The sequence below is a fragment of the Diospyros lotus genome, chromosome 3 (genome assembly GCF_014633365.1).
Source record: "Diospyros lotus cultivar Yz01 chromosome 3, ASM1463336v1, whole genome shotgun sequence".
In the NCBI taxonomy this organism is placed as follows: Eukaryota; Viridiplantae; Streptophyta; class Magnoliopsida; order Ericales; family Ebenaceae; genus Diospyros; species Diospyros lotus.
Window position 1 is genome coordinate 29,515,517 of NC_068340.1, and position 12,804 is coordinate 29,528,320.

The window sequence follows — 12,804 nt, forward strand, 5'->3', positions numbered from 1 at the left end:
TGTACGGGCTCCGTTCCTGGCCCAAAAACCTTGCAGTCAAAGCTCGACCCGGAAAACCGAAGCTAGGTGGCAGCATTTGGCCGCTCAAAAGCATGCAACGAATCCACGTGTACTTTAACCGCATCCACGTGTACTTCAAGTCGAGCGGTCTTGAAAGAGCCAGCTGTATAAATTGATTGATATATTCATCTCAAATCCAAACTACGATTCTCGGCGCATCTGATCTAATATTCCGATTCAAGAGAGAAGGATTAATCGATCCTTTGAACTCTGCCGGAAGCAGCAAAGAAGCGGGAAATGGCGTCGCCGTTGAGCCCAGCGTTCGCATACACGGTGGTGTACGTCAAAGACGTAGCAAAATCCATAGCTTTCTACTCTCAGGCGTTCGGTTACAGCGTCCGTCGCCTGGAGGAAAATCACAAGTATGTATATTCCGTCCATTCACCGTCACACTTCCTCTCCCTCTATATTTCTTTTTAACCAAAACGCGTGTTGCAGTACTTAAATTTGATCACCATATAATTCAGATGATATATATATAAAATCTTAATCTTTTAAATAACGTTATTTAATTTATATTAATTAAAATTAATTTAATAATTTAAATAATAATTATATTTAAATTAGACCCACATAATAAAACAAGTGTTCTCGTAGTTGTCATATAATGAATCTCATGTAATAATTATATTTATAATTATTGCATCAACGTTTATTTAAAATAAATTAAATAAAATAATTATATTAATTTTGACCAATAAAATCTCTTTATCATCGTACGAACTTTGGCAGGTGGGGAGAGCTGGAGAGCGGGCAGACGACGATCGCCTTCACGCCGGTGCACCAACACGAGACCGACGACATAACCGGAGCGGTTCAGGCTCCCCGGTCGTACCAAGAGAGGAATCCGGTCGAGGTATGCTTCGACTATCCGGACGTGGATGTAGCCTACAAGGTAATTAATACTAGTAATTAATAACGAATTAATGTTGCTTGATTTGATCAGAACGTACGTGATTTGCATGATCATCTGGCTTTGTGTGTTGATCAGAGAGCTGTGGAGAATGGAGCAGTGGCCGTCAGCCCGCCGGAGGAGAAGAAGTGGGGGCAGAAAGTTGGGTACGTGCGTGATCTAGACGGGATCGTCGTGAGAATGGGAAGCTACGTGGGAAAATCCAGGCAGTAGCTAGTGAAATGAAATGAATAAATTTATGGGCTTCAAGAACGAGTGTTATTTCCTTTTGTGATATAGAATTATAGAACATAGATGGATGGAAGAAAAATAAAATTTGGACTTATCCCAGAGTTGGGACTTGGGAGGATAAAAATATATACGTACGTACAGATAAAGAGTGTTGGTATTTTTTGATAGCATCGAGTGGCGGATGGGAGAGCTTCGAGGGCAGAATCTTTTGTTCTTACGATGGAAATCAAAGTACCGAGATACCCTTAAAAACATACGACTTAATAGTATTAAAGTTTGTAAGGGTACCAAGGTTGTCTATCTAATGCTTTGACCGAGTATGTGCACTTGATTGAGCCATTTCTCTATCAAGAGTTTCTGACTGGGGATACGCTCCGCAGTCCGTACTATTTTGTTGTAAGAGTTGATGGATTCTCTCTTTTACTTTTACTCTTACTCTTAACTGATTTGATAAAGTAAAAAAAAAAAATTGTATAAATTTGGGGGAAATGCACAATTTTTATAAAATAGCACGTGAAGCGACAACTGTCTAATATATAATATTTAAAACTATCTTTAAGAATCGGGATAAAAGTCTAATATGATACAAATTTCCACAATGAAATAATAATGCATAGTGTTCAATACTGTCCGTTAATTAAGTTAACGTGTCTTGCCAAAGGGTCCATTTTCTCCTTCCACCAATTGAGGGCAGAATTCATCAAAACCTTTATAATCGATAGCCAAAGAAAGAAGAATGTTACTTTTATCTCTTTAGCATCGGAAACATAACAAGAAAACTCTCTAACAATACATCGATTAATTTTGGAATACAACATTGTAAATACATGACCTGCAAGTTGGAGTGGTCATTGTTACCATACTTGAGGAGACGACCCTCTACTCTTTAAATATGTAAAAAAATACTATATATACAAGATACGAATTTTTCATTTGATTTATGATAAAATTGAATTAGAATCAAAGAGCTCACATCTTATAATCTCTTATTATCTTCTATTTTATAAGTCTCTTAAAAATTAAAATGTCTCCTATAACTATTAAATTCTTTCTTTATTGTATCTCAAGGATAACAATTTTGAAACCTTTCATACTCTTTACTTGTATAACAAAAAAATTAGTTTGTTTTCTCTGTTGATATAATATATATACTCATTTAATTGATATAGGTAGAACTAAATATCTTTCATTCAGACTTCAAGATTGAATGAACATTTGTACATTAGAAAATAATTTTTATATATGTAAAAAAATTCTGTCTCAGGCATTTATCTTGGTTTTTCAGGAATAGTTTAGACAAAAGAAATTTACACCAAATGCAAATAACATCTGAAAAATTATGCATGTCGAAGTGAAACAGCGAAGTTTTAATTTGGTCTAAAAAAGCAGAAATAAGTTTATTTGTTTTTATGACTGACTGACAGACAGACAAAAATAAATTACTTAAAAGGATTTTCAAAATAAGGGTCGTGAAACGTGCAAAAGACAACAAAACAGTGGCCGACTGGAAGCGGAGGGTGGGGGCCGCCGAGAATGGGGCACGTAGCAACTTTTTTTTCCCAAAAGAAAGAGCGGGAAAGAGAAAGAAAAAAAAAAAAAACAATTGAGAGGGGCGAAGACTTTAAGATCAAGATGAGATTTAGTTTCTTCTCTCTTTGCCTTCCCATATCCAAATCGGCGGACGTGTAAAAATAAGAGCCTGATCGATCTTTTCCTTGCTGTCCCGGACCCTGACAGATTCGCTGCGCTTGCAACGTACAGTGGGCCCCAGCTAAATAGGTGGAGCGCTCTGCCCAAACCAAACAAAACAAAGTATCCCCACTTCCACCGCTTAATTACTATTTCAGATTTCAGTACCCTAGCGTTAATCTTCTATTCATCCACAAATTGATTGATGGCCAATAAAAGCAAATTTGTTAGAAATTGGAAGAAGCCCTAGACAGAGTTTTTAATTTTTTTTTTTCAGTTTAGTTTTATTAAAAATAAATAAATTGAACACGTTTTTAAGGGTGATTGCGTCTATTTATGCTCCTGTTGTGTAGGGACCATACCGTAGAAGACGACCTGCAAAATTACTATTTACTAGTGGCTGCTGATAGAACACAAACTGAGTCGTCTATTAAGCAAGCGGATGGAGACGATAACATGGCTTTACAATTTCATTTCAAAGTAGAACACATACTTAGCGCCAAGCCAATCTCTCTGATCAATTCTCCTTATTCCTCAACTTTAATATATCAAACTAAGACCCAGGCCCAGCCACCCATGTCTGCAAAAGACAACCCCTAATGACAGAAGATGACCTTGAGCTCACGCGGCGAGGAGCACTCGTGCATGAGCGACGGCGTGTCGTGTGCGTAGGTGAAGGTGGCGGGGCACGCGTGCTTGAAGAACTCCGAATAGCTCGACGCCCGACATGTATGCGGGCTGTTGTAGTGGTTGCGGCAACAGAGCTCGTCGGTTCCGAAAGCCTCGCAGCCGCTCTTGCACCCCACCACCGCCCCTCCTGCCGCCGGCGACCTTACCTGCAGCGGCCCCGGGCACGTCGCCAGCAGATTGTGGCGGCATCCCACCACCGGACAGACGCCTGAAAAAAACCCAGGCGAATAAATTAAAAACCAAGGAAGAACACATAACATAGTAACGTATTTACGTAGGTTTTAGAAATGGGCTTACCTTTTCCTTCGTGGGGAGTGATGGTCAAAGGGATGTTGAAGCCGTCGACGAGGCTGACGCCGTAGGAGGAAAAGTCATTGTGGCCGTGATGGAGGCTGAACTGCACGAGGGTGGCGGGAGTGACGCCGCCGGCGCCATTGCACTCTAGCCGGCCGCCGCAGTCGCCGGTGAGGCAGGAGAAGCGACCATTGGAGTAAGAGCATCCGGTGCGGGCCCAGATGCGGCCGGACCAGTGCTGCGTGGGGCCCGGGAAGGAACGATGGGTGAGCTTCTCGAGGGGAAAGCCGCCGCGCTCGAGGACGGGGTGGCCGGCGTTGGGCTGGATGGCGGGCCAGACGGTGTACGGGCAGTTGTTAACCAGGGTTAAAATGAATCCCGGGGGCGTAGCATTACAGGACGCGAACAAGGCAACCAAGATAGGTAATGATAGAATTAGAACAGACGATGAAGAAGGAAGATTCGCCATTGCTTCAGAGTATAGGTTTGGTCAACCGCAGTGGAGCCTGTACTTATAGGCGGGAAGAGAAGGGGATCGTTCCGGGCTTTCGATTTGGAATGACGAATTTACCCACTCGATTGTCTCCAGTCATGACAGGTGGGGTGGCAGCTAGTTTTGTGGTCTTTTCGCTACTATTTGTGTCCTGGCAAAAGCTGGGACGTACGTGCTCATGCGAAACGGCATCCTTTTTAAAATTAAGCCCACCGTTTAGGTTGCCGAAACTTGAGAATGATGCTTAGCATTTAATGTTGCTGGAAAAGTAATTTCTTAATGGCAAAAAATAATTCAAACAAGGTACAAAATAATTCAAATCATTTCCATAACAAACTTAATAGTACGGCACTAGTTTTAAATTTTAAATTAAACCTAATAATATTATAGCAATGATATCCATCATTGAATATAATTAGTTTAAGATAAATTTTATAAATTATTTTTAAGCTTTGTTTAGATTATATTAATTATTTTAATATTTTTTTAAATGACATCAACCTCCCCCTGTACTAACTACAGTTAATTGTCGTGCATCACATATTCTCCTGTGTTACTTAATAATGGTAATTAATTTTATTAACAACCTCTAAATGCTCCTATAATTAAGCAAACAAAAAATAAAAAATACTAACAGTGCCAGCCGCCGCCACTGTAGGAAACCAAACCCATATTAGATCTAGGTTACTTTTATTTGAACGGGTTCCACCTAACAAAAATATGTAGAGGCATATTTTTGTTATAATATGAAAGTCTCAATTAAGCGAGTTTAAAATAAACGAAAAAAATAAGTAATCATATGAGAACTCTTATAGCGGCATTTAACTAACAAAAATAACATAGGTCTCTGAGACCACTATAGAATTCTTGAATACATAGACGTGTTCATAGAGGGACAATAGGAGAAAGAATATGATTCGGAGAATAGTCCAATCGAAAAACTTATAAAGAAAACAAACTCTCGTACCACAAGATTAGTAGCATCTAAAGAAATATCATGGTAGAGAATGAAGAAAGGACTAAAATAAACAAGAAGAGGAGAGACACTAAAAATGAACAAAAGTTAAACCTTGCAAAGTATGAGAGATGCGCATTGAATCTAACTTAGACAAAACTAAGGTTTGGATTTGGGAAACTAGCTAAAAAGAAAGCACCCATTGTTACAAAAACAACAACTATTGTGCCCTTGCCAGATGAAATTGAAAGCTACTTAAAGTGTAAGTCTCGTCGCAACTATCCACAGGGATTTGCCACGCCATCTATGAGCGGGCATGAAAATCCCATGGGACTAGTTATGCCAAAACCAAACAAACTTCACCTGACATCTAAAAAGACAAATAACTTGCCAAGAAAAAGAACAAACAAAGAACATATGACTATAGCTCTTAGAAGCGACTTTGCAAAGTTAACACTTGTTAGAAAAAACATATAAAAATTGAGACGATTGAAAATAGACAAACGTTCCTTAAGAGCAAACCAAATGATAAAAATATAAGAGGAGGTTTATGACCCATGCCAAACAAAACGATACCAAATGATTTTATTGCATCTATTCTGCAAGGCCCACATTACATAACACACTAAGAAGACACAATCAATGACGATCAGGGGTACATCTATTATGCAAGGTCCACATTACATAACACACTAAGAAGGCACAATCAATGACGATCAAGGAAAAAGATGTATGGAGGGCTTGACATCAAAGAAAGAACAAGTTGAATAGCTTGAAGGGGGCTTGACTCAGACCAACACCGAGCGCCAATTGGTGATAAACCTAAAATGAAAATAAAATAATTTATTTAGATTAATTTTTTAATAATAAGAGAAGTAAATAACATTTTTAAAACATAAAGATAATTGATATAATTTAAATAAATTTTAAAAATAATATGATAATTGTACCCATATAATTATTGACTTAGTTATCTATGCATACCATATTGAGAACATTATCGGTTTAAATAATAATTTTAAATAATAATAACGAGTTGCATAGTTTGAGAGGACTTGACTAAGACCAATATCGAGCGTCAATTGGTGATAGACTTAAAATGAAAGTAAAATAATTTATTTAGATGAATTTTTAATAATAAGAGAAGTAAATAACATTTTTAAAACGTAAAGATAATTGATATAATTTAAATAAATTTTAAAAGTAATATGTACCCATTTAATTATTGAGTTAATTATCTATGCATACCATATCGAGAACATTATCGGTTTAAATAATAATTTTATAAAAGCAGCTACAAATAACAAGCTTCTGAGTGGATTGGAAGGTGGAATGTGGAGAAAGAGCATTCTCTTAGATGCCGTTCTAAGATGGACACACGTGGAAGGGTGAATATTTATTTATTTAGGGAATCGGAAAAGCCTTTTATGCTTTACTACTTTTACACGCAACTTGTTGGGTTATGGACCGCTAAAGTTCCGACAAAGTAAAGACTATGTAATGATTTTAAATCGAAAATAAATTATTATTAAATTATTAATCAAACACATAATTTAACATAAAAAATTTAAAATAAAAAAATTACAGATAAAAAAAAATCACATATTGATACAATAATAATAATATAATTATTATCAAAATATTATTATGATAATATTGCTTCTATAATAATGATATTATTATAACTAATTTAAGAGCATTAGATATATATTTATAGATTTAAAATTATCTATGTATACACATAAAAAATTTTATTATGATAAAAAATAATTCGAGAAGATATTTTTTTACATGAGATCAATATTAATTAAATTTAAATTTAATAATATTTTAATCATAACTAAAGTCAAAGTACTCGGTCAAATTAAGAATTTTAATCTCAAATAAATTTAAATATAACAGAAGCACAAGGGAAACTTTAAAAAAAAAGAAAAAGAGTTATACATATGACCAAAAGTAACAGAAAGACAAATTCTGCCATCTCGATTAGCTTCGCCATGTACCTTGGTATAGTCGCTCGTGCCAAGTAAAGTAACTTTTCCTCGTTGATTCAAAATCTAAAAGATTACAAGCCGACAAGCACCCTTAATTAAAGCAAACGGCGGGCTGGGCATTGGTTGAGTTGGATAACGTTAATTTAGGTGCATGGCATGGTTGGGTGTAGTTTATAAAAGAATATCCGGCAATGTTAATTACGATTACAAGAGAAGGTTGGTATTTATACATGAATTTATTTATGTTTATATTTCTACAAGGAAATAAAAAATTAAATGAAATGACGTGACAATATTTTAATCATTTGGTTTAGTTTATTAGATTTACAGCCCACATTTAACAATAACTTCATAAATCATATATATATATATATATATATTGCACATTTAAATATTTAAAGGTATAATTTTTTTCCTTGATTATCTATCAGACTCTTTGAATGAGATGAAGTTTAAAGAAAATGACCATATAGAGAGAGAGAGAGAGAGAGAGCGCGAAACTGTGGGGTGGGCGGGCGATGCAAGTCCCTGGAACTAGAAAGATGAAAGCAAATTAAGAAAGAAATCAATTGGCGAATGGATAAGCATTGAACCATTAAGCAACGCCAATGCCGACGACGCGAGTGGGATTTTGTGCACCTTCTTCAACGAAGGTCCACGTCACCTCCGTCAAACTGAAGGCTAAATACGTAAAATTGGCACTGTCCCGTCTTTGTCATTTTTCAATTTTCGGAAATGAGAAATGTGTAATTTTGCGCGGCCTGATGCATTCCCGCCCAGCCATTTCTTCCTCCTTCACAATCTCTCTCTCTCTCACGAAACCCATCTCTCATGACCGTCCGTCTTCCCCACCCGCCGGCCACGACCGTGCGGAGGACTATTTTGTTCTGCAATCCCCGTCCGAGGCGCACTTGTCGAGCAACTATGCGCATTTAATTCAGGAGAAAAACAATTGCAATTGAAGCTCTCCAAATACCCAAAATAGAAAACAAAAGGCAAACTAAGAGAAGTTAGACCTCGCATTGTCCGGCCGAGCAAGCTCCGGCAACGCTGAACAGCATCGACACTGTTGACAGAAACAAAGGATTCCCGAGATCCATGAGAGCAGAAAGAAGCCCTAGAGAGGTAAAGAGTGATGGGTAATACCGTAATAGAAGACGACATTAATGGGTTCTTCGATGAGAAAGAAATGAGGAGAAAGGGGAAATGGTCGGCAGAGTGAACAGACACGGGAAGCAACCAAATGGGGAAGAAAATATATCATTTTGTATAATAATAAACTTTTATTTCTTTAGCTTTGGAAACAATAGTGAACTTCTCAAACACTCACAGATGATTAAGGATGCATCTCAAGAGGATTCTTGAATACATAATCAGGCCATCATTATTCAAATTTCAGGTTCCATTTTTGTTGGGTTTCTGGCTTCGTCTTTGTCCACTTTATGGGGCTACACTTAAGAGTCTTCGTTAATCAAAATAAGAGAAAAAAAAAAGTAAGCACGAAAAATATTTTAAATATTTAATATTTTTAATATATTTATTAAATTTATTTAATTATTTTTAAAAAAAATATGTGAATTTTTATTTTTTTCTTTTAAGATAAATTTATTTGACTTCCTCCTTCACTTAGATAAATTTATTCGATATTTTACAAATAAATCTCAATTATCTATATATCTTTATAAAATAATTAATGTTATTTAATATATTTTAAAATTATAAATTTATTAAAAATACTTATTTATTTAAGTTTTATAATTAATATTATTTAATATATTTTTAAATTATTATATATTTTAATAATTTTTAAAATTTAAATAACATTATTCCTTTCACTAATTTTTAAATTTTAAATTTCTCTCTCTATATATTTTATTAATTAATACAATTCCTTTTACTAATTTTTAAATTATTTTATTCAATTTTATATTTTATTATCTATTATGAAAATATATTTTAGTCATTTTTAATTATTTAGATGAAATTATTACAATATCAACAATAATTATTTTACTTTTTAACTCTTTTTAAATCTATTTTTGAATATAAATTTAAAAATAAAATATTATTTTTGATAATTTATATTAATCATAAAATACTATTTTAATTAAAAAATAATTTTAAATAAATTTATTAATAAGAATATTTTGATAAAAAAACTCTTATTTTAATATTTATCATATACATTAACAAATATATAAAAAATATATATATATAATTATCAGTCAATTCTACAAAAACAGTCTCATAAAAATATAAAAATTTTATACCATTTTCTAGTTTTAGTTTAATTATTTTATATTTTAATTTAAAAAATATTTTAAACTTATATTGATGTTCCTTAAAAATACAGACAAAGAACACGAGTGTATATGCATATGCTTTCTCCTTCAGACGAATTAATTATCTATAGAATGCCGGGTACGTGAGTCTATTTGGTGTCGGAAAAGAAGTGGTTGACGGAAGGCATGATCTCCGACGGCCGGCGGGTGGGGGCTACGGTTGATCGCGGTCGATCGTGGCCGGCGGGTGAGGAAGACGGACGATCATGAGAGAGAGAGAGATTGCGAAGGAGGAAGAAATTGCTGGGCGGGAATGCATTGGGCCGCGTAAAATTACACATTTCTTATTTCTGAAAATTGAAAAATGACAAAGACGGGACAGTGCCAATTTTACGCATTTAGCCTTCAATTTGACGGAGGTGACGTGCACCTTCGTTAAAGAATGTGCACAAAATCGCACTCCGACGACGCTGCGTTTGCATTGCATGGGAGCATCCTCATCACCTATGACCTAACTATCTGGACACCAGTCAGCAGTCTCCGCCTTAAAAATTAATTAATTAATTAATTAAAGCACTTTCAGTTTCAGACCCTTCTTCCTCGGGGAGTCTGCCCAGTCAAACATGTTTGTCGCTTGTGGGATCGATATCTCCATCCATCGGCCCAAGCCAACCCTTCCTTTGGGGACATCCATATTATTTTAGAATAATACTATTAATAAAAATTTTAGAAATTAATATTACATGTAACAAATTATCCATGTGGGAAAGGCTCCAAACACTAGCCCTTCACGCAAGCTTCTATTTAAAAGCTTGTTATTTTCTTACTTGTTCCAAAAGGTAAAGTTGCTAGTCTCGGGTGCCCCCGACTCCCGACCCGACAGGAATATGGGGGGATGTTAATCATGGTGACTCAACTGATTACAGCGGCTAGACCAGTGCTCACTGCACACAAAGAGCCCCCTCACTTTAGATATTGCTCCCACAATACCACTGGCAAGACTCGATCCTTGGTCCTTATTACAAACTTCACCATCTGCGACCAGTTGAGCTGCCCATGCAGGCAATTTGTTGTTTTCTTACTTATAAGTACACAACACTGATCATTCATCTTGTGATAAATGTAATATCATAGCTGATATATTGCTTTAGTGACCATTCTATTACTTTTATAATATCACTTGTACTTAATTATAGAAATAATGCATAACGTGAGCATGAAATACATAAGGATTTACCGTTGTTTTTGTCCAAACTAAGGATGGGTACAAATTGGTTTGATCACAGCGGCTAGACTAGTGCTCACTGTGCACAAGGAGCCCCCCTCACTTGAGAGATTGCTCTAGGGGTATTCGCAGTTCGGTTTGACCGGTTTTGAGCCGATTTAAAGCGTCGAACCGCAGGTTCGATTTTCTACCAAATCAAACCAAGCGGTTAGATTTGGTGAGGAAAACCGAACCGCAAAATGCGGTTCGATTTGGTTCGGTTTTCGCGATTTGGCAATTTTTGCATTTTGTCCGGGCTGGTTCGGTTCGAACTGAACCAATTCTAAATTTGTATTTTTGCTGCAAATTCACTGTAATACACTGATTGATAGACCTAAAATCCATACACTGGTGAGCTGAAGCACGCCATGATAGCAACAAAAACAACAGATTCAACTAGTTTAAAAGTCACAATACAACAAATTTAAGTCTACTAAATGCTCAAGAAGCAGGGAAAGCAACAAGATGGGTGGGAGAGAGAAAATACAACACTCACTGAAAGTTTTTCCTCACAAGTCATAAGCATTTTGTGACTAAAAATCTTTATAATAAAACAACAGAAACAGTTATGAGAGAGATAGTCGTGAAGCCGTATACTAGCATCTGGCGAATCGATCGGAAACATTGGGGGAAGAAGGCAACGGGCTCGGACTGCTACGAGGCAACATCATGGCGGTGTTAAGAGGTACCAGCAATCAGCGTATTGGCGATCGGAAACGCGGGAGAAATAAGGCAACGGGACGCTCGTCACTGCGAGACAACGGTAACAGTGTCAAGAGGTGCATCCGCTGTCTGCTGCGACCAAAGCTTGCGACATGGGGGGTCGGGGGCTGCCGATGGGTTGGCATTGATCGACGATCCGAGGGTCCAAGGGGAGAGAAAGATTGTAGCGGGTAGGTGGGTGCGAGTTAGGGTTTGGGGGAAATGAGAGGAATAGCCGATGGCATTGGCGTCCCTTTTATATTTTTAATTTTTTGATTATATATTATATATATGCGGGCGGTTCGGTTTTGAACCGAACCGCCGGCCTGCCAAACCGCGAATCGCGCGGTTTGGCCGTTTTCCAAACCGAACCGAACCACCAATTCAAAAAATTGGCCGGTTTGGTTCGGTTCGACCGGAAACCGTGGTTCAGCAGGTTTTTTGAACACTCCTAGATTGCTCCCACAATGCCGCTAGCAAGACTCGATCCTTGATCCTTATTCCAAACTTCACCATCTGCGACCAATCAGGCTGCCCATGCAGACAGCTTTGTTGTTTTCTTACTGATAAGTACACAACACTGATCATTCATCTTGTAATAAATGTAATATCATAGCTGATATATTGCATTAGTGACCATTCTATTACTTTTCTAATATCACTTGTACTTAATTACGGAAATAATGCATAACGTGAGCATGAAATACATAAGGATTTACCGTTGTTTTTGTCCAAACTAAGGATGGGTACAAATTGGTTTGATTATAATTTTTAACATAATTATAATTGTAACTAACAGATTAATTATATTTCTAATTTTTATACATAATCGCTTTAATAAATTACATATTTAAATAAAAATTTTATTAACATAAATAATGGACAACCAACACATAAAAATACATGAAATTAATTAATTGGCAATCAAAACTGAAAACGTACACTTAAATTAGATTTAAACTAATGATTATACAGTTAAATTAAAATTGGTCTCAAGAAATCGAAGTGATACGTACATAGATTTATACATTTTATGTAAATGACTTTATTATGTTTTTTTGATATTATTATAACATATCTTAAGGTTATAATTTTATGTATTGAACATTGTTGTACATAAATTATAACTTAAGGATATTTTATAAAGGAATTTATATTTTCAATTAATACTATTATATATATAAAAGAGATATTATATATATTTATATATAATTGTTGGTTATGATTATGATTCAAT

At 35.9% G+C, this 12,804-nt stretch overlaps 2 protein-coding genes across 3 annotated transcripts; one reads left to right on the forward strand and one right to left on the reverse strand.

The window, feature by feature from the left end:
* The first annotated feature begins 218 nt into the window (after positions 1-218).
* LOC127798171 (uncharacterized) lies at positions 219-1,535 on the forward strand. 2 transcript variants are annotated; one of them, XM_052331542.1, is made up of 3 exons: positions 219-422; positions 793-955; positions 1,052-1,535. In XM_052331542.1, the coding sequence occupies exons 1-3, from the start codon at positions 298-300 to the stop codon at positions 1,184-1,186; spliced, it is 423 nt and encodes a 140-aa protein (XP_052187502.1). In that variant the 5' UTR covers positions 219-297; the 3' UTR covers positions 1,187-1,535. The 2 variants fall into 2 exon arrangements, with proteins under 2 accessions (XP_052187502.1, XP_052187501.1); XM_052331541.1 differs by having other exon boundaries at positions 793-916; positions 1,007-1,535.
* A 1,767-nt stretch (positions 1,536-3,302) lies between these two features.
* LOC127796311 (osmotin-like protein) lies at positions 3,303-4,448 on the reverse strand. Its single transcript, XM_052328394.1, has 2 exons — positions 3,881-4,448; positions 3,303-3,791 (listed from the first exon to the last, which is right to left on the reverse strand). The coding sequence occupies exons 1-2, from the start codon at positions 4,344-4,346 to the stop codon at positions 3,490-3,492; spliced, it is 768 nt and encodes a 255-aa protein (XP_052184354.1). The 5' UTR covers positions 4,347-4,448; the 3' UTR covers positions 3,303-3,489.
* Between the last annotated feature and the right edge of the window lie 8,356 nt (positions 4,449-12,804).